The sequence below is a fragment of the Lepidothrix coronata genome, unplaced genomic scaffold (genome assembly GCF_001604755.1).
Source record: "Lepidothrix coronata isolate B3197 unplaced genomic scaffold, Lepidothrix_coronata-1.0 Scaffold53, whole genome shotgun sequence".
In the NCBI taxonomy this organism is placed as follows: domain Eukaryota; kingdom Metazoa; phylum Chordata; class Aves; order Passeriformes; family Pipridae; genus Lepidothrix; species Lepidothrix coronata.
In genome coordinates, this window is record NW_016690233.1 from 2,482,087 (window position 1) to 2,504,891 (window position 22,805).

General features: G+C 37.3%; 1 protein-coding gene across 5 annotated transcripts in view; it reads right to left on the reverse strand.

Annotated features, from left to right (window-relative positions):
• The window catches only part of YAP1 (Yes associated protein 1), a 93,757-nt gene that overhangs the window by 14,979 nt on the left and 55,973 nt on the right, over nucleotides 1-22,805 (reverse strand). The window contains exons 4-6 of one of the 5 annotated variants that reach the window (XM_017816049.1): nucleotides 19,317-19,430; nucleotides 1,667-1,848; nucleotides 103-150 (exon numbers count right to left, since the gene is read on the reverse strand). In XM_017816049.1, coding sequence (XP_017671538.1) covers nucleotides 103-150; nucleotides 1,667-1,848; nucleotides 19,317-19,430 — 344 coding nt within the window. Of the gene's footprint in view, nucleotides 1-102; nucleotides 151-1,654; nucleotides 1,849-19,316; nucleotides 19,431-22,805 lie in introns of all 5 variants that reach the window. The other 4 variants (XM_017816048.1, XM_017816051.1, XM_017816050.1 and 1 more) reach the window with 4 other exon arrangements.

Genomic DNA, 22,805 nt, shown 5'->3' on the forward strand with positions numbered 1-22,805 from the left:
TTTCTGTTCTTAGAATGCCTTCATGTAGCAAAAAGTTCCCTGCTAGCCTAATTTAATGCTTTCATTTTTCTAATTATGCTGAAACACCAGTTAAGAGCCTACCTGATGTTTTGGAGAATTTGCTGTGCTGGGATTGATATTCCGCAATGCCTAAGAGTAAAAATAAGATGGATAAAAATTACTTTAGCTGCATGGTTTACCTATGCAGGCTGTCTTACAAACACCATCTTGTAGTATCAAGCCCCCAAGACAGGCCAGATGAGACAGGATAAGGGAGTTAAGAAACTATAAAAATCATGACACAGTGAAACAAAACTCGCAGATTTACCAAGGATGAGTATTTGACAGATAAGCTTAACGACTAGAGAGAACAACATGAAGAAAACTAGCTGTCACCTGGTCCAAAGTTAGTCAGGTTCTCAATGACAACTGAGGCAAGAAGACAATTAGAAGGCCTACCTAGAAGCATGCTAGCACAGGGTAAAATGTTTGTTGGTGGATTAATTGCAAAGCAGGAACAGCAGAAGCCCAAGTGCTTAAGCAGAGAGAAAGTCCTGATACCACCTTTGCAATGTATTCTTACCTAGAGTACTATAAAAAGTAACGGCTGTAAAGATGACCCATCTTACACCAAGAGATGCTGAAGATTCCTACAAAACAGGCCTTGACTACAAAGGGGATAACGGGAGTCAGAATCCAGGACAGAATACTGCAGGTGATGAAGAAAGAGAAAAGCTGTCTTTGAGGATATTAAGATATTATCCTCTTCTGATACAAGGCCCATCACCCAAAGTGAAAAGGATAAGACTTTAGAAGGTTTTCCTCAAAGAAAAGATTAGTGCTTTCTCTGGCAGTGTCAAAACCCCAAAGAATACCCTAAGTATCTAGCACAGATGGTAGCAACTCTTAAAACATTCAGATGGAAAAATCGAAGCAGAAGGCTTAGAGTCAAAAGGAGGTCAAGACCGAATTCAACATCCAGAGACTGCAAAGTCTAGTCCTACACTTTAACATCTGCTACAGCTATATTCATATAGTAGAAAAATACTGAAAAGAATAGCTTGTAGCCTAATTATGAAGTTTGAAGTTCTTCAGCATAAGAAAACCATGGGTTCAAAATGCAGCAGTGATTCAGTTGTTCCATGCTCACTCCACTGTTGAACAGGCAAGATTTTGGCAACAAGGTGTCCCCCTTAATGAATCTTATATGAACTTTAAAAATACTTCAAAATATTGCAGACTACAACAGGTTCTAAAACTGAAGACTTTCTTCCACTTAAAAGGGAAAACCAAAGCAGCTGTGGGAACCAACTTTTTGCCTTTTACATGACTTGGAACTCAATGAATATGAAATATATCCTCAAGAGGAATATCCAATCACACCAACAGTCCATGTTGTCATCCTTTTTGGTTTATGAAACCTGTTCTCAGAGAATTCTTTTAGAGAGAGGAACAAGGAAGGAAAGCAAAATCCTTCAGTCTGATAAGTCAGATATTTTCACTACCAAGCTGATATAAGTAAGAGCATGAATTCAGACCTTTCTAGATCTCAAAGCTTTTTGTACAGTCACAGGTCTTTAAGACTCACTGAAACAACAACTTAGGCAAATCAAAACATTACATACAAAAGAAATAGTGGAAGTAGGTGTCTAACCTGTGGCCTCACCTGCCGAAGCAGTTCTTGATGCTTCAGTCTCAGCCTTTCTTTCTCCATCTGTAGCTGCTGAAGTCTCATCTGTTGCTGCTGATTGGAGCTACTCCCACCCATCACACCACCCTGAGGACTCTGAGGAGCCAGAGGAGGTGGCTGTTTCACTGGAGCACTTTGGCTGATTCGCTGATTCATGGCTAAGGAACCAAAACAATAAACATTTAAAATGAAACTCAAACAAATACATGCAAGGAAAGTATTATCCATAAAAGGCATATAATAAAAAATTTATATGACAAGCCATGACAGTGCAAAACATGCAGTTACACTGATGTTCAAAGTGTGAAATGTATGCTCACGTGTGAGCAATCAACGTGTGTAAAATTAACATAATAGTCTCCTGTTTAAGAATGCATACTTGTTCGAAAAGCTTCTGAGAACAGTTAAATATATAAGCTGGTGAAAAATTCAAAAGTGGTAGTAAAATATTTCAAGTCGAATTACAAGGATCTCTCTTCTTTCTAATAAACTATTCTCACTTTAGACACAAATAGTATAAAATAATTTTTTATTCATGTGAAATCTTAGAATCATTAAACTCAAGAACACAGAGAATGACAATGGGTCATCCTACTTATACTGAACTACATCTAGTTAAAGGTTAATTTAAGTGGAAGTTAAATTCTTCCCACTGCAGTGCAGGTCATGCAACAAGCATTCACATCCATGTCACATCAAGCTTTTAGTGTTACAGACTCTATTTAGAGCTTCTTGACAGGCAAAATTAGAGCTGGTATACAGAAATGGCAGATGAATTATATAGCCATAACTACTGACATCAACATAGGAAAGATTTTGCTTCATTTTCTTTTACCCCACAGCAGTATGCAATGCATCTTTTCTCGGGAGCGGAGAAGAAAAAGTGTCACTTCCTATGCCTAATGGACAATGAGAACCCATCTTCCCCCCATAAAATCAAGGTCTAAGACAATTTTATTTTATAAAATAATGCATGACGGGGATGCATCTACCTGACAGGCCAGATTTCTTCCTCATATGATACCAGTATGGTTAAAGTCAACAGAGGGACTGGAGTTTCCATACCGAAACACAGGGCTGGGAAAGGCTGACTGTATTGCAAGGACAACATTTTCAAGGGCTTTCAGTTTTGGAATTAACTCTCCATTGTGTTTTCTGTAATAGCCTGAATCTGTTAACATTCACAAAATGCTACAGAATAAAGCAGTGATAGGAGAATGGTAGAGGTTTATATTTTTTCCTGGGAATGAGGATTATAGTTTATAGAAACATAGAAAAAAAAAGGAGAGAGCTTCTTTCAGGATGACAGGGTGATTTGGGGCAAAGAAAACCATCTGTTGAATTAGTTTGATTTAATGTTCTCATCATATAGAGGATTTCTGGAACACTAGCACTTATAAATGCCATAAGAAAGGAGAACTATCTCATAAAGAATTGGTATCAACTTTTCACTGAAAAGCCCTTCAGTCTCAACTGTCCATAAGCCTTGCTCCCTTTTTCCCTTGCCACAGCTCACCTTTCCATTGGGAGGTAATATATGAAGAACAAATGCCATATACTAATTGGAGTGATAACAGAAAGTCAAAAAAAAAAAGACTAAGCCAGTTACAGACTCAACTCTTCAGTCCAACTTTCAACTAATCCACTGGTCTAGCACAGAGTCAACAGTCTAATGGGCAGATGGGGCACATTTTCATGAGTCACGTCAAAATTAAATGGTGTCAAATAGCTTGAAGTAATTTGAAATAATATTTTATGCAGTTACTAGTGAGAGAGCTTCATACATATGATCACTAATAAGATAAAACTTCCTGTAAAGGTAAGCGAACCAGTGAAGTAGGAACAGAAACTGAATTCCAATGCCAAGCAGAAACAACAAAAAGAATACCAAGGGCCAGAGGTTCAACTCCAACCCACAAGTCCCATCCTTATCCAGCATGGACGAGACACCCAGCATCACTTCCCCATCAGAACTGAACTTTAGGAAGAAGTTGACCAGAATCAGCTAATTAACCAGATTTCCTATACAAGCTGTGGTCTCTAAGGGAGCAACAGGAAGACTGGCCCCAAGACACCAGAAAATGTTAAGCAGAAGTTCAAACAGCTTCAACAGCTGTCCTGTAAGGATGTGGGCAGCGAACTTTTAATTACATGCTCCAGGATCTCCACTGGGCTGGAAGACTGACAGCAATTAGACTACCTACAGTTACCAAATCAGGGCAAAGTTGAAGCTAGAGAAAGCAATGCAAAAAGAAATGCAGCCCATCTAGCAGTTCTAGACACGCTAGACATGCCATTGCTGGAATGGGGAACATATGTCCTTCTTTCTCTCTTTTCAAGTCTGGAACCAGGACCATGCCTTTTGCTTTATATATCTTACCCTCTTTCAACTTAAAAGCAGTAATGAAGGAGTTAGTAGGGAACAACAGAAAACAACAGCCTTCTCCTGCTGTTAGTTAATTCTGCAACTCCATCTGAAGTCTGTGCTACCCTTCAGAAGTTCCAGGATTCAAACCCTGTTATTAAACAAGATGGAAGGTCAGTTACAGCAGAAAGCCAAGAGGGAAGAAAGTTTGAAAATTACAATCACCGGAAAGAAGCATATCTAAGTTAAAAGCAGACTACCTACTTTGTAAAAAGTAAGTAACCAAAGCTGAAAAATGTCAATTTCTTTTGGTTAAAAAGGCTGCCTTTATGGTTTAGTCCACAAAGATATAATCATATCTTGGTTTTGGAGGTTTTGGAGTCCTGCCTCAATATAGTTCACAGCCAAGGCATATTACAGATAACCTCATAAAAATTTAAGCGCCTAACCTTAAACACTTAAGTGCAGTATCAGTAACATTCCTTCAATATGTTATGATTTTGTTTTTCCTGAATGCACTATACAAGTATTATTTCCCTAGGTCTCTTTTCCACAAATAGGTAGTTTTGTAAATAATTTCCTGCTCATACCAAATGCTTCATATTTTACATAAGTGTATCTTTCTGACAGCTGCATGTATTATTCCTGTTCTCTCTGACCACTATTTGCTCCATTCTTCTCATCTACTGACTTCACAACAAAACTATAAGAAAGAAATCATGTTTCTCTGATATTTTTCGTTTTAATCCCTCATCCTAGATCCCCAAAATGCCTTCTAATGTCTATTTTTAAAGTAATTTTGTAACTGAAAGCGTATCTAAAACTGGAATATCATAAGATACTGAGACTTTGGTGTGTACTTAATATTCATCAATAAATATTAGAGGAAAACTTAATGAGATGACTTGGCAACTCTTCGGAAACTGAACCTAAAACTCCAGTTTCTAAATTATTATTGATCAGGTCTCCATTAAAAGGATGTTTCTGAACATTTTATTATTTCAAGAATGAAAATGCAAAAGACTTCAAACTGATAAAACTTTAAACTGTCCTCAGAACAGATCATGGAGATGTTTTTTATATGAGTGAACTATTTTTAACCCCGAATATAAACTAAAAGTCAGGATATTAAAAGAAGATGCAGCTAACTGAATTTCATTGATTTAACATATCCAAGTGAAGAACCAGTGACCAAAAACCCAGCAGTAATAACACTCAGTGATTTTCAGCCACCTTGGTGATAAGAAGAATGTAATTTTTATCATTTCCAATACAATACTTAATTAAAAGAGAGGAAACATATCTTGTTTCAATGGCAGTGAAAAAAGAGGGGTTTAAAGCTTTTTGTTGTTGTTGTTTTGGAGTTGGTTTTTTGTTTGTTTATTTGTTTGTTTTGTGGGTGGTTTTGTTTTTTTTTTTACATTCTCAATTCTCCATTACTTACCACGGATGCAACTGCAGAGATCTGCACTCTAAAGAACATGCTTATCAATGTGATCTCAGATAAGGACATTTTATTTTTTCCACATCTCATGGGTCTGTGATGATACTGACATGCACAGCTCTTTTTAAGTACTTTGAATTCAAAGGTAAAGAGCTTCATTTTATCTATTAGCTAGGACTTACCAGTTTTCTAATGCATCCTGTTCCTTATGTTCCATGGCTATGGAAAGCATTTAAATAAGGGGCTCTGCACCCACACAGCGGAGGCTGCAAAGACCTCACAGGCAGAGCAGGAACAAACAAGTCTTTCTTTCTAGAAGAGGGGGATTTGAGGGAGGAGGGGCAGACAAGTTAAAAAACACAGGCAACTTATGACAATAAAAAAGATCTTGTAGTCCTATAATATGGCTTAGCTTCACAATCTGCAGGATATAGTCCATTGTAAGTGCTGCAATATGCTTTCAAGAATAGAAAATGAGTGGTCTTCAAATGCTGCACATTAAATGTTCTTCTACTGTCCAAACTCAACAGCAAAAATGCCTCTTCTGTACTGCAGCAGATAATACCTGACAGTTATTGAAAACAAGTTTAGACTGCTGTCTAAATGATAAAGACTACATGAAAAATAAAAAAGAAACAAACAAACAAAACCCAAAAACCAAAACCAAGAGGGAGAAACTATTACCAGACATTGCTGCTAGAGAAAAAAGGCCAGCAGCTTGTTAACAACTGAAACATAAAAGGCTAATTCTCTCTCAAGATCCTACGTCAACTGAAAATCGCAAGTCCCAGGGCTGTGACAGCTTGCAGTAACACTTTCTCTGCCCTATGGAGAATCCCATGCAGAGATTGCACCCTTAATGATTAATAGGCACAGTTGAATGTTTGATTTTTTTAAATTTCGTTATAATTTCACCCTTCAAAGCTAAACCTAATTTTAATCTGCAAAATTAAAGACATTGTTTAGTTGAACAAACAACAACAAAAAAGTTCAGAATTTGAGCATACTATAACTGGCTCTCCTTAGTATTAAGAATCAATGTTTTCACTGGGGGAACTAAAAAAGAGAACTCGTCCACTTCAGTTTCATTTAGGAACCAGATACCATTTTTGTCATTGTACATAATTTTTGGCTATGGTCAGGGTTTTACATGGTGTTAGTTTGCAACTACAACAAAGGCAAAAAATTCTCTTTGATTACATTTAAAAGAGCTGTGAAGAAAAAAAATTACCAGCAGGATTTGAAAGAGTGAGCCTCAGAAGTAATAAAAACATGTTCCAAGTGACTTTTTAAGAGAGGCTTGGTACAAAAATTTGTTATTTAATCAAGATATAAGTAATGTTTCTGGATTGCATTCTTTATAATGCATTGTATTTTACTTCAAGGAAATCCCAGTTGCAGTTTCATAATGCCGCTGTTATAAACCAACCTAAAAATTAGCACAATAAAATATTCCATTGCTTTCGGTCTCTGATTAATCTTAGAATCCTGGAGCTTAGACTTTGGGGGAAACCTGAAACGGACTCTGGGCTTATTTTGCTCTCTTAAGGGTACAAACAAATCTTAGTGTCTTAGTCAGGTAAAAAGAAATATTCACAGATTCCTGACGTGAATTTTGGTTAAAACAAGATCTATCCAATGAAAGTCCAGAAGCATATCCAAACTACAGATTGGTTACTCTACATTTACTGTTTACTTGCACTCAAATGAAATCAGTATTTTTCTTTTTGTTCTACTAACACTACTGCACCAGCTGGTTAAAACAATTTCAATTAATTTAAGTAATTGTTTTTAAAATTCTGTCTCTATTGTAAAATGTCGAGGTGCAATGGGCGGATTGACTGATCACCACTAAGACTCCATAGCATCTGCACACAGACTATTAACACACTGGAAACTAAACTGGAGTAAAATGCTGTATCAGGTTTTTTCCCCAATAGCAATACTTACAAAGGACTTTCACTCAATGTATGCCAGCCAGAAAAGCAAATATAAATGAGATTCTGCAGTAAAGTAAGTAGCTATTAGGAACTTCTGCTCAGTGTACACATACAAAACAAAACATTTTCCACTCTTTAAAAATAAATCAATTTTAATTTTGAAAGGCAATACGATTTTTAAAATATTTGACTTTATTTTTAAATCTTCATATAGAATGCAATTGACACCCTAAGTATTAGTACTACAGGAGAACTACGTAAGACAGTGCATTGGACAGATTATGGGAAGAAAATGTGATGTAATGTCATCTCAGTTTAAACTGTATGTAAGAAATGCAGAAGAGCAGGAATCTGAGCTCACCAAGGCCCCATGTCTGTCAAACTATCTGGAAAAATATATTTAATGAAAGCTAGTCCACATTTTAGATCAAAGTTTAATCAGCAAGGAGTGTACATAAGGGTATTAGCTGCAAACAGTTTTACTGGTTAATCACCACATAATACTTCCTGGGTTAAAGAGGCCAAAACCCTTTCTTTTAATGCAGGTTTCCTTCAATTTGTTTTAAGGGAACAAACCCTATGTATATGCACGTGCACATCTATATCTTTTTTTAATCTCTGTCATAAACCCATTAGAAATGATTAAATAGGAATTAAAAAATCCAGTGAAAACTACCGTAAAAAAATAAAATCAACAGTATACTTGTCAAGAAACATTTCTCTATATAAGAAACTGCAATTGTGTTTCAACATGATTGGATTCAAAGAGGAAAAAACCTGATGCTTCTTTGAATTTAAGATCATATATGATTAGATATAGAGATATATAATTATTGGATATATATATATTTAGATTACATATAATAAATTATGTGTTCAAAAGGATCCACCTTCAACTTCTAACACAGTATGCCCATTAACAGAGAAGTGCAAACTGTACTGTTAGAAGGATATGGTGGAAAAAACATACCTATTAGGAGTGCAGTTTCCTTTTACTATCACAGCTGCTTAGCACAACACTGGAAGCATGCATTGTTTTTACTGGCACACAGATATCATTAGCAATAAATCTCCTTTCTAAAACAGGGTTAAATTACTCTGAAAACAAAACAAAACCCAAAACAGGTATAAACTTATATAAACCTACTACCTTGATAAATCCTTAATAAAACTCTGTTTTTCCCCCTCTTTATTAGTATAGAAATATTCTACATTAAGTAGGTAACTGCATCCTGACATAATACCTGTGGACAGATTTAATAAAGAGTAAAGAGATATAAATGCACCCTGCTTTCAAACAAACTAAGATTTCACTGTCTGACACAATGGTGCACAACAAATAAGTATTTATCATCACTACCATAACAGCAGCATCTGCCTATTACCAGTGATGCTTACCACTGAAATTTCATCTATCTCTGCAGATTTGCAACGGGCTCACTTTCACAGAAAGTTCACTGAAAACTGATGCTGCTTCATCTGTACATACTCTCTGACACACAAACCAAAATAAATAAGACATTTCCCCATCCTAAATAATCTCCTGAAACTGTTCTTCTGCAAAAACAGAGATAGGGAAACGAAAAATCTAATACCACTAGACCTTTTAGATAAGTCAAATCCTCTTTGTTTTAAGGAGTATGTAAAGAGGGTATGTCATTGCATTTGCAGATCAAAACCACTTGTGGCTCATACTTCGCTTTTTGTGCAAAAATGGAAGGCAGATCTGGAACTTAAAAAGTCTGAAATGCTACTATGACCAGACACAAGGTCTGGCTGGTTTTCTTTTTGACTAGACAAAGGCCAAAAACCAGTTTTTCAGTCTAGGGTTCCCGTTCTATCTTGTCCACAAATCTCCATCTGGAAAGGCTCCTGCAAACCAATTTGAAGACACATATATTAAACAAAGAGCTAGACAGGAAAGGGATAAGAAAGCAACACTATGGAATACTTCCTTCTAATTTTGATACTTAAAAAACAGCAGATGCTCTGAAACTTAAGCTTTTAAGTGAATTACAAGCTTGCTGTGTGTTTGCTTGCCTTTTTTAAAAATAGAAATGATAAATACGTTTCAATTACATGTATATTTAATTGAAACAAAGCCCTTTTTATCGTTTCAAAGGTGTAATGGTTTTACACTACATAAAAAAAGAAAGCAGAAAATCTTGATGTGCGTTCTCTATAGTCCTACTGTCATCATCAGTTTTATTCCATTTCCTACTTGTGCAGTTCAAGCACCTACTGTACAGAGAGCCCCTATGGCACTTTCCATAATAATATTAAACACTGACTTGCCATACCTTCCCCCTCAACCGAAATTCATGCAGAACTTCAAAGAACATTAACATAATCTCTAAGTGGGAGTGAGAGAGTCAGTCGTGGCAATGATTTCAACCTGAGGTCACATCTTTTGCTTCATACCCCATTATTGCACCTTCAACAATTGAAAGGACAGAAGGAAGAAGACTGGGTGTGTGTAACACTGGTATGATCACTACTTACAAACTCTTAAAAACCGAAGTCTGGAATAAAATAACAAGGAAGCTGAAACAGTATCTTCCTTTACTCCAATCCTTGCAGACACTTGTCTGACTACTCTAATGGAGTACTTTCTTCTAAACCAGACTTAACCCAACTCAGACAGAAATGAACTGTCAGTTTCCAGAATTTTCCCACTTCAAGTTTGCCGTTCCATCTTTGAATTTAACAAATTAAGTATCCTCAAAAGGCAAAAAATTTTAAGTTGCATTTTAAAGCCAAGTCCTATCATCTGCTAACTTAAGTAACAGTTAAAATCCCTTCAACGGCATTTGATAAAAAAGTCGAGTCTTGGAAACTTGTAGCAATAAAGTTGAACGATTCCAAACTTCAATTGGTACTAGGAAATTTAATTTTATAGAAAAAGCAGATGTTCTACTTCACCAACTCCAGCCACTCAGAATGCATAGCTGACCTGCCTCCTATNCAGATGTTCTTCAACTATCAAGAAAATGCATTAAGTTATCTGGAAGGCTTAAAAATCCAGAAGAATCTGTGAAGAATGACCAATGAACAACAGCAGAAATGACAAAACAGTCCAAAACACGAGCTCAATCTGACAGTTCAATTACCTTAAAGAAAAAAAAAAAACACCTTCCACATTCAAAAAAAAGGCAATTTGAAGCACCTTACTCTGAGACCTCTAAAGGCACTGAGAAGGTAGGACAGCATGTTTGTACCAGATGCTCCACTAGACAAGAATTCTGCTGACACAGGCCTAAGGACCACCCCCCGCCCCCATTCCCATTCATTTGATCCCATGTCACCTTTTATGACTGCCTGTGCTTGGCTAAGAAGACCCTTCTTTCATACTCAGGTCTTTCCTAGATTTTAAAGTTTGTGAATTCTCCTAATGCAAAACTGCTTTTAAGTCATATGTCATACACTTGGAGGACAAACGTCTGAGCCACAAGACTTCACTGCCATTTAAGTGGTGTAGCTGAAGACCTCAATCTCATTTCAAAGATGTTAGACCTGAGTCTTGGAACAAAGTTTTTATCTTCAATTTAGGTTTTAGACCTAGCCTACTCCACAGCTGGGTATTCTGACAGGGGCTCTTATCTGATTTATTTCTAAAAGTCTGCTCCAAGAAAGTATCCATATTAACTAAATTCTTTTATTTTCTGCTTAAAAGCATGAATGCAACACCAAAATTTGCCTTACCAAGTCAGTCAGTCCACCTAAAATAATTTTTTCAAACTGATCCTCCTTCCTTTCTCTTTTCTAGCCACAATAATGGAAAATTCAGAGCACTGTTTCAAAAAGAGGTATATGCACACTTACTAGAGAAAATAAAGATGAATGCAAAGTTTCCATCTGATGACGAACATAGATCTAAAGGCTGTCTCCCTGGAAGCTGGCAATTCAGAAGCAATAAGAGCAAAAACTCTTCATACCTTCTGGTTTTGAATATGGGAACAGAAGAGTATGTTTGCACATGCCATTCAATAGGTTTGTTTTCTTCAATGGTTCTTAAGATTGGTGAAAGTGGTAATATCAAGAAAGAAATTAATTTCTCCTTTATTTTCAATCAACATTAATATAACTGTAATAACCAAAAGCTTTGACATGACAAAGATGATTTCACTCTGCTTCTGAAAGCGTTATTCGTCAAAAAATAGTGAAAACCAAGGCCTTACATTACAACACAGTGACAGAAAAGGGGGGAAAAACCCAACAGGAGTTTCAATCTATATTAAGCATAGAAAGGTAAACTTCTGAGTCATTCGCATGCTATTTAGCGTCACAGCGCATATTTGTCGAGGATCTCCACATGATAAATAAATACAAAGCCCAGTAAGTTAACTCTGTCAAAGAGATTTTTTTTCTTCATGACTGGAGTGACTTAAGGAGGTCACAAGTGAGAAAGCAACAGGCATAAGATTTTGTATTTTCTTGGCTTAAATGATAAAAACATAAACCACAATACAATGTGTACAACTTAAGTTTTCAAGGAAAACTTCTTCAAGCTCAACAGCAGCTAGCAGCTTGTCTCTATTTGCCATCACTCTAGATCAGAAGAGCCCACATGCTTTTTTTTTTCTCCTTTCCTGCCCCTTTCAGTTACACTTGAGCTCTTTGACTGAAAAGGTCTGGAACAGATTAAAAGTCCGACCACAAAATAAAGAGCCTTGGCATGTACTCAAGCAGTGGGCCCAAAAAGGGAAGCTATGCAGCAAGAAACCCTTAATCAGTCTTTTGGACATTTCTAACTTCTTTCGGTTTAACTGCACAGCGTTAACATTTGATGGAGTTTCAGTATGCACAAGACAAGTAGCTTTTGCCCTTACAGTTAGACTACTCTATTTACAGGAGCACTAAACAGTTCTGAAAAGCAAGATTCATCTCACTCATGACTTCTGTCAATTAAGGCCATTTTCACACTCCTTTTTAATTCCAGCTTATCACTGGAAACTATAAAGTAATACATGTAAAGAAAAATAGATACCCTGCAAGATTACCTGAGTAAATATAATTGACTGCAAAAGGCAACACTGATTTTCAAAATGACTGCTTCCTTTCCAGCCTTATTCACATATTAAGTAATTGTGAAGTTGCAAATTACCCACACACACCTCTTGCAACACGCAAACAGGTCTGTAGCTCTGGCTGGTGTTAAAGCCAGTATGGACAGTTGCCAAAGCTGACGCCCCACCTTTGGACTCAAGTTGCACAGTGGTTCAACCTGTCTACAAACCGGTGAGCAGTTTATAAACAAACTGTGACAATCTGGTGTTCTCCATAAGAGTAAATGGATGTTTTAAGTACACACTCAAGCCTAAAAACAAAAAAATGCAGGAATTTCTAACAGTCAAGTCAGAAAACAAAACAGAACAGTGACTGTTGAGTTTTGTAGCTCTGTATTTATATGGCATTCATGGAGTTAATGCCTCTCCCAAAAGGGGCCCACAGTTGTTGTTAGGTCAACCCCTGTAAAGCTTCAAAGGTTTTGTATCCCCTCAGCCTGACCTACTCAGTGATCTGCACACTGTTTTCATTTGGCTGCACTGAGTCCAAAAGTAAAGCCTGAAAACCACAATGATATCTTCTTTTTTTTTTCCCCCTACTGTTTTTCCATGGCTCTGGAAAAATAACTACAATCCGAAGGAGTTGAAAATAGTAAGTTACTGGGAAAACAAATCAAGGGCAAATTAATACAGCTAATAAGGCTTACACATACAGGTCACAGCTTTATACAAAAACAGAAATGGTAATGCTACTTTAAATACATTACTTGGACAATCTAAGAAACTAGTTTAGAGTCTTCATATTATACACGATTGCTTTTCATAGTCACCAGTGCCAATATTTTACTGAAAAGACTGCAGTTCTGCTCTTAATATGGATCAAAAACATTACTGAAAAAATTACATTTTAGTTCTGTTTCTTTGAATTTCTACGTCTAGATTTTGTGATCCTTCACTTAACTTACTATTGCTATTTCCAATATTACATAGTCTTTAACCCACAAAAAGATTACTAAAGTAGAAACAACAAAACTAGTTTAATTTCTCACCGTACTGTTTAAAACAGAAGGTTTTGTTATGATCATCACTGTGACAAGCTGGAATTATAAGCTGGTATATATTTCAAGTGAATTTAAACAGCATAAATTATTATTTGACAATGCCCTCTTAAGACAGCACAAAGGAAAGCAAATATTTGTTTGGGAATTAAAAGGTTCTTCTGTGGTAAAGTTTTGCAATTTTAAAGGGAAGAGTGAGCTTGGCTGAAACTGTCTCTAAATAAAGTAATTACTGAATGTCACCCCTTTTGGGAACTGTATGGATCATATGGCAAAATACCAACCCGTAGCATTAGAAACTTGGGTAACATACAGTCCTGAAGGACTATATATACTTATAGTTTTTATCTTAAAAAAAATTATTATTTCAATAAGGTCTCTATAACTCAAATTAAAATATATTTTAATTGTACTATGAAGTTTTGAAAATAGGCCTGCAAAATTAAAGCTGAGTGAACTGAAGCAAATCAATAATTCTGAATTGAGATGAACTTTTACCAAAGCGTGGGTCAAGCCTTGGGTCTAGCCAAGATGTGGTCTTGTTCTTATGGTTTATGTAGTAAATTTCTCCATCCTGGGTCATAGCTTGTTCCCATCCATCGGGGAGTGGGCCTGCAATATAGAAGGAAGGAGTTGATGGCGGGCTCTTGTTTGCTCCAGCTGAAATTGATCTAAAAAAAATTTCAACATTTTACATATATAACAGTACATGAAACAGAAGAGTTTCAAGCTCATGTCTAACATTTCTGGGATAAGGGCAAAGAAGTGCTGAGTGGGGAATCAAGGAACAGAAAACACTTCTATCATTTTGATTTAGGATTTGGAGTTTAGTTTTAAAACTTGTTTGCATCCTTTCATATGCTTCTGACACTTCCTTCTGATATAGCATTATAGTATAAAACCAGCAATAAGTCAAGCCTGCCAGAATGAAACCAGCATGAGCACCAGGAGAAAGAAGAATAAACATATTCTACTTCTCATAGGAAAGTTCATCTAGTGATTAAAGCACAGCAGCAGCAATTCGATAACACTGAGGAGATTCTGAAATATTCCTCTTTCAAAAACAATTTAAAAAAGTGACAAAACTCATTTTCCCTTTACCTCATAACTTTCTGTGAAAACATGAAAGGCTTAAGCAGGCAAACCTGAAGAACAGGGCAGGCAAACAAGCAATGACAAAGCAAAGGTAAGAAGACACCACGAGCAGCCAGAGACACAGTGCTATGAACAGCAGTGCTACACACCTCTACAAGCAGAAAGGCACACACAGGGAAAACTGCTTTTAGAAAATGCTAAAAGGGAGGTAGGTGATGGTTTTGTGGAGTTCACAGCTAATGTCTGAACACAGAGCCTTAGGAGGGCTCCCCTTATGTTCCAATCAGCAGCTTTCAAAAAACCACCTTTCATTCCTACACAGTTCTTAAACCACTCATTCCCACCTCTATATGTACATTCATCTGTATTTTGCTTAGACTGAAAACTATTCTTAAAGTTACATTCATCTCATCTGGTAGGTGCTTAAAAAAAAAAAGTTTTGAATTCTTATCCTCACACAGACACTATTTTTAAAAATCGCTAAATTAGATACAGGAATATCTTCCCTGCATTTTAGATTTAAGTACAATCCTAAAATTATATAACAAAAGATCCACTACAATGTTAAGGATAGAAAAGAAATTAGAACAAAACCTGCTGCAGCAGCAAGCTGTCCTATTACAAACTCTCCTTCCACACTTCCTCAGTATAATACAGTAATACACCACCAAAAGCTATCTGGCTGTTAGACTTGGACTAACAGACTATTCTGTATAATATAAGATACACTAAGTATGCACAAACATCATAATTTCACACATGAGATTCAGATACACACACAAAAATATATGTATCTGATAAATACCTCCTATATGCATCTTCAAACTATATTAGCTCTTGACTGTCATTTTGTCCTGAAGTTGTGCTCCTGCTGAAAAATTCAGTCTAAAGCTGGGAGAGACTTGGGGAGCAGGATAGATTTGTTTGCTTAATCTCAAAAGATGTTCTTGGAGAAACATCAAAAAGAGTAAAACAATAATTTGATTGTGTTCCAGTAATATCTCAAGGCATAACCAGGACAAGAATTTCTTGTGGTCTTTGAAGATCCCTTGCAAACTACATTTCTAATTTAAACTTTCATTTTGGCTCAGAAAACAATGTCCTTCTCTAGCAACTTCACTAATCCACCCATTAGAGCAACAGGTTTTCAAGTGAGGAAAAACAGTGAAAACTGGACATTTCCTTCCCATTCCTAATGCTCATAAACTTTAAATGTTACATACAAGTAACAAGAACCTCAACTTTTATCAGAAGCTAGTGAACAGAACAGGCAAGAAAGAATGACGATACTTCCTAACATATTCACTGTACAAAAGGACTTTGATGCAGAGTTGAAGGCTCCAGTGCAAAGAACCCTGCATTTTGTTATACCCAAAGACCAGCCAGATAATCAGTGAGATGGTATTTTATAAAACTGGGGCACAGGAGCACAGTGACATGGCCCCCATCATCTAAGTGCAGAAGCTAATGAAGAACCAAAAACACTCCTTGACTGCTAAGCCAACACACTAGCCATGTGGCAGACCTTCTCACTATCACTCTCTTCAGAGTCCATCTAAGCCACACATCACTTGGAGAAACTCAGCAAGAAATTCTCTTTTGAACTGCGAAGCCAAAAACCCCCATCTGGCTCTAGGAAAAACAAAACCAGCCTTGGGGTGTCAGTCCTGCTGAACACTGAAGTCAATACTGGTCCAGCATGTTCCTTCGTGACAAATAAGAATAAAATGCCTTTGAAGCAGGTTGCCCAGAGCTGATCAGTCCACCTACCTGGGAACAATACTACTTATGAGATTCAGTGATCTGATGAGCACTAGCTTACTGGAGACAAACCTGGGCAAGGTTCTTCTTCCAAATAAAATGCACAGCTGTGGAACAGGACAGGAAAGGTCCATCTGCTCACCTGGCTGTCACAGCAGCAAACCTTCCTTGCTAAGTGCCATCAGTGACTGCAGAAACAGAACTTTTCTCTATACAAACTTTTGGCATTAACAGCGTTGCTTTCTTCTTGGACAACAAACTGCTCTCATATTTCTGCTGTCATCCTTACATGTTGAAATGGTAGTTCAAAAATTGATTAGTACTGCTTTCTGTAATTCCTGTTTGGTTTTTGTGAGTAACTGTGAAACTAGAAGTCTGATTTTCTAACTGGTTGTCTGACAAACTGTATTAGAGGCAAGTACCAGAGGAAAGACGGAAAACCATGCTGAGGAATAGCAGGCACATTCATCCAGTGCATCTAGGAAAATTCCTTCACAATTACATGTCCCTTTTCACCCAAAAGGCTCAATAAGAACAGAATTTCCAGCACTAGCTTTTGTGACTTCAGTTATCTAAGCCCTATATTGCTGCTCTTCAGACCTTCTCACTAAATTTCCACAGTTACTGTAGCCCAGAAACAGCAATGATGGATCTAACCAAAGGTCCATTTAGTCCAGACATCTAGTCTGGTGTGATGGACAGATCCTGTTACTGAAAACAGCCCATTTAATGAGTGCCATAGTCTACAAACTTTTAAATAAAGCACTGGATACACACATAGACCTAAAAGCTAAAGAGGCTATGAATAGTCTCTTGGCCTCCAAGTATGCTCGGCACTGGAAGAGGCTCTCCAGGGAAGTGGTCAAAGCATCAAGTCTGCCAGAGTTCAAGAAGCATTTGCCCAATGCTCTTGGGCATATGGGGGGATTCTTGGGACATTCATGTGTAGGGCCAGGAGTTGGACTTCNTTTTTTTCTCCTTTCCTGCCCCTTTCAGTTACACTTGAGCTCTTTGACTGAAAAGGTCTGGAACAGATTAAAAGTCCGACCACAAAATAAAGAGCTCTGGGATACACATACGCAGTGGGCCCAAAAAGGGAAGCTATGCAGCAAGAAACCCTTAATCAGTCTTTTGGACATTTCTAACTTCTTTCGGTTTAACTGCACAGCGTTAACATTTGATGGAGTTTCAGTATGCACAAGACAAGTAGCTTTTGCCCTTACAGTTAGACTACTCTATTTACAGGAGCACTAAACAGTTCTGAAAAGCAAGATTCATCTCACTCATGACTTCTGTCAATTAAGGCCATTTTCACACTCCTTTTTAATTCCAGCTTATCACTGGAAACTATAAAGTAATACATGTAAAGAAAAATAGATACCCTGCAAGATTACCTGAGTAAATATAATTGACTGCAAAAGGCAACACTGATTTTCAAAATGACTGCTTCCTTTCCAGCCTTATTCACATATTAAGTAATTGTGAAGTTGCAAATTACCCACACACACCTCTTGCAACACGCAAACAGGTCTGTAGCTCTGGCTGGTGTTAAAGCCAGTATGGACAGTTGCCAAAGCTGACGCCCCACCTTTGGACTCAAGTTGCACAGTGGTTCAACCTGTCTACAAACCGGTGAGCAGTTTATAAACAAACTGTGACAATCTGGTGTTCTCCATAAGAGTAAATGGATGTTTTAAGTACACACTCAAGCCTAAAAACAAAAAAATGCAGGAATTTCTAACAGTCAAGTCAGAAAACAAAACAGAACAGTGACTGTTGAGTTTTGTAGCTCTGTATTTATATGGCATTCATGGAGTTAATGCCTCTCCCAAAAGGGGCCCACAGTTGTTGTTAGGTCAACCCCTGTAAAGCTTCAAAGGTTTTGTATCCCCTCAGCCTGACCTACTCAGTGATCTGCACACTGTTTTCATTTGGCTGCACTGAGTCCAAAAGTAAAGCCTGAAAACCACAATGATATCTTCTTTTTTTTTTTTCCCCTACTGTTTTTCCATGGCTCTGGAAAAATAACTACAATCCAAAGGAGTTGAAAATAGTAAGTTACTGGGAAAACAAATCAAGGGCAAATTAATACAGCTAATAAGGCTTACACATACAGGTCACAGCTTTATACAAAAACAGAAATGGTAATGCTACTTTAAATACATTACTTGGACAATCTAAGAAACTAGTTTAGAGTCTTCATATTATACACGATTGCTTTTCATAGTCACCAGTGCCAATATTTTACTGAAAAGACTGCAGTTCTGCTCTTAATATGGATCAAAAACATTACTGAAAAAATTACATTTTAGTTCTGTTTCTTTGAATTTCTACGTCTAGATTTTGTGATCCTTCACTTAACTTACTATTGCTATTTCCAATATTACATAGTCTTTAACCCACAAAAAGATTACTAAAGTAGAAACAACAAAACTAGTTTAATTTCTCACCGTACTGTTTAAAACAGAAGGTTTTGTTATGATCATCACTGTGACAAGCTGGAATTATAAGCTGGTATATATTTCAAGTGAATTTAAACAGCATAAATTATTATTTGACAATGCCCTCTTAAGACAGCACAAAGGAAAGCAAATATTTGTTTGGGAATTAAAAGGTTCTTCTGTGGTAAAGTTTTGCAATTTTAAAGGGAAGAGTGAGCTTGGCTGAAACTGTCTCTAAATAAAGTAATTACTGAATGTCACCCCTTTTGGGAACTGTATGGATCATATGGCAAAATACCAACCCGTAGCATTAGAAACTTGGGTAACATACAGTCCTGAAGGACTATATATACTTATAGTTTTTATCTTAAAAAAAATTATTATTTCAATAAGGTCTCTATAACTCAAATTAAAATATATTTTAATTGTACTATGAAGTTTTGAAAATAGGCCTGCAAAATTAAAGCTGAGTGAACTGAAGCAAATCAATAATTCTGAATTGAGATGAACTTTTACCAAAGCGTGGGTCAAGCCTTGGGTCTAGCCAAGATGTGGTCTTGTTCTTATGGTTTATGTAGTAAATTTCTCCATCCTGGGTCATAGCTTGTTCCCATCCATCGGGGAGTGGGCCTGCAATATAGAAGGAAGGAGTTGATGGCGGGCTCTTGTTTGCTCCAGCTGAAATTGATCTAAAAAAAATTTCAACATTTTACATATATAACAGTACATGAAACAGAAGAGTTTCAAGCTCATGTCTAACATTTCTGGGATAAGGGCAAAGAAGTGCTGAGTGGGGAATCAAGGAACAGAAAACACTTCTATCATTTTGATTTAGGATTTGGAGTTTAGTTTTAAAACTTGTTTGCATCCTTTCATATGCTTCTGACACTTCCTTCTGATATAGCATTATAGTATAAAACCAGCAATAAGTCAAGCCTGCCAGAATGAAACCAGCATGAGCACCAGGAGAAAGAAGAATAAACATATTCTACTTCTCATAGGAAAGTTCATCTAGTGATTAAAGCACAGCAGCAGCAATTCGATAACACTGAGGAGATTCTGAAATATTCCTCTTTCAAAAACAATTTAAAAAAGTGACAAAACTCATTTTCCCTTTACCTCATAACTTTCTGTGAAAACATGAAAGGCTTAAGCAGGCAAACCTGAAGAACAGGGCAGGCAAACAAGCAATGACAAAGCAAAGGTAAGAAGACACCACGAGCAGCCAGAGACACAGTGCTATGAACAGCAGTGCTACACACCTCTACAAGCAGAAAGGCACACACAGGGAAAACTGCTTTTAGAAAATGCTAAAAGGGAGGTAGGTGATGGTTTTGTGGAGTTCACAGCTAATGTCTGAACACAGAGCCTTAGGAGGGCTCCCCTTATGTTCCAATCAGCAGCTTTCAAAAAACCACCTTTCATTCCTACACAGTTCTTAAACCACTCATTCCCATCTCTATATGTACATTCATCTGTATTTTGCTTAGACTGAAAACTATTCTTAAAGTTACATTCATCTCATCTGGTAGGTGCTTAAAAAAAAAAAGTTTTGAATTCTTATCCTCACACAGACACTATTTTTAAAAATAGCTAAATTAGATACAGGAATATCTTCCCTGCATTTTAGATTTAAGTACAATCCTAAAATTATATAACAAAAGATCCACTACAATGTTAAGGATAGAAAAGAAATTAGAACAAAACCTGCTGCAGCAGCAAGCTGTCCTATTACAAACTCTCCTTCCACACTTCCTCAGTATAATACAGTAATACACCACCAAAAGCTATCTGGCTGTTAGACTTGGACTAACAGACTATTCTGTATAATATAAGATACACTAAGTATGCACAAACATCATAATTTCACACATGAGATTCAGATACACACACAAAAATATATGTATCTGATAAATACCTCCTATATGCATCTTCAAACTATATTAGCTCTTGACTGTCATTTTGTCCTGAAGTTGTGCTCCTGCTGAAAAATTCAGTCTAAAGCTGGGAGAGACTTGGGGAGCAGGATAGATTTGTTTGCTTAATCTCAAAAGATGTTCTTGGAGAAACATCAAAAAGAGTAAAACAATAATTTGATTGTGTTCCAGTAATATCTCAAGGCATAACCAGGACAAGAATTTCTTGTGGTCTTTGAAGATCCCTTGCAAACTACATTTCTAATTTAAACTTTCATTTTGGCTCAGAAAACAATGTCCTTCTCTAGCAACTTCACTAATCCACCCATTAGAGCAACAGGTTTTCAAGTGAGGAAAAACAGTGAAAACTGGACATTTCCTTCCCATTCCTAATGCTCATAAACTTTAAATGTTACATACAAGTAACAAGAACCTCAACTTTTATCAGAAGCTAGTGAACAGAACAGGCAAGAAAGAATGACGATACTTCCTAACATATTCACTGTACAAAAGGACTTTGATGCAGAGTTGAAGGCTCCAGTGCAAAGAACCCTGCATTTTGTTATACCCAAAGACCAGCCAGATAATCAGTGAGATGGTATTTTATAAAACTGGGGCACAGGAGCACAGTGACATGGCCCCCATCATCTAAGTGCAGAAGCTAATGAAGAACCAAAAACACTCCTTGACTGCTAAGCCAACACACTAGCCATGTGGCAGACCTTCTCACTATCACTCTCTTCAGAGTCCATCTAAGCCACACATCACTTGGAGAAACTCAGCAAGAAATTCTCTTTTGAACTGCGAAGCCAAAAACCCCCATCTGGCTCTAGGAAAAACAAAACCAGCCTTGGGGTGTCAGTCCTGCTGAACACTGAAGTCAATACTGGTCCAGCATGTTCCTTCGTGACAAATAAGAATAAAATGCCTTTGAAGCAGGTTGCCCAGAGCTGATCAGTCCACCTACCTGGGAACAATACTACTTATGAGATTCAGTGATCTGATGAGCACTAGCTTACTGGAGACAAACCTGGGCAAGGTTCTTCTTCCAAATAAAATGCACAGCTGTGGAACAGGACAGGAAAGGTCCATCTGCTCACCTGGCTGTCACAGCAGCAAACCTTCCTTGCTAAGTGCCATCAGTGACTGCACAAACAGAACTTTTCTCTATACAAACTTTTGGCATTAACAGCGTTGCTTTCTTCTTGGACAACAAACTGCTCTCATATTTCTGCTGTCATCCTTACATGTTGAAATGGTAGTTCAAAAATTGATTAGTACTGCTTTCTGTAATTCCTGTTTGGTTTTTGTGAGTAACTGTGAAACTAGAAGTCTGATTTTCTAACTGGTTGTCTGACAAACTGTATTAGAGGCAAGTACCAGAGGAAAGACGGAAAACCATGCTGAGGAATAGCAGGCACATTCATCCAGTGCATCTAGGAAAATTCCTTCACAATTACATGTCCCTTTTCACCCAAAAGGCTCAATAAGAACAGAATTTCCAGCACTAGCTTTTGTGACTTCAGTTATCTAAGCCCTATATTGCTGCTCTTCAGACCTTCTCACTAAATTTCCACAGTTACTGTAGCCCAGAAACAGCAATGATGGATCTAACCAAAGGTCCATTTAGTCCAGACATCTAGTCTGGTGTGATGGACAGATCCTGTTACTGAAAACAGCCCATTTAGTGAGTGCCATAGTCTACAAACTTTTAAATAAAGCACTGGATACACACATAGACCTAAAAGCTAAAGAGGCTATGAATAGTCTCTTGGCCTCCAAGTATGCTCGGCACTGGAAGAGGCTCTCCAGGGAAGTGGTCAAAGCATCAAGTCTGCCAGAGTTCAAGAAGCATTTGCCCAATGCTCTTGGGCATATGGGGGGATTCTTGGGACATTCATGTGTAGGGCCAGGAGTTGGACTTCAATGATCCTTGTGGGTCCCTTCTAAACTCAGGATATTCTATGATTCTATCTCAAGTTATTCCTTGAACTAGATTCTGTCTGCTTACTAGGTACCAAAATATCTTTCAAGTACTTTTCCAGTCTGCCCACCAACAATATCCCTGTGACATGGGCTCCTACCAGTT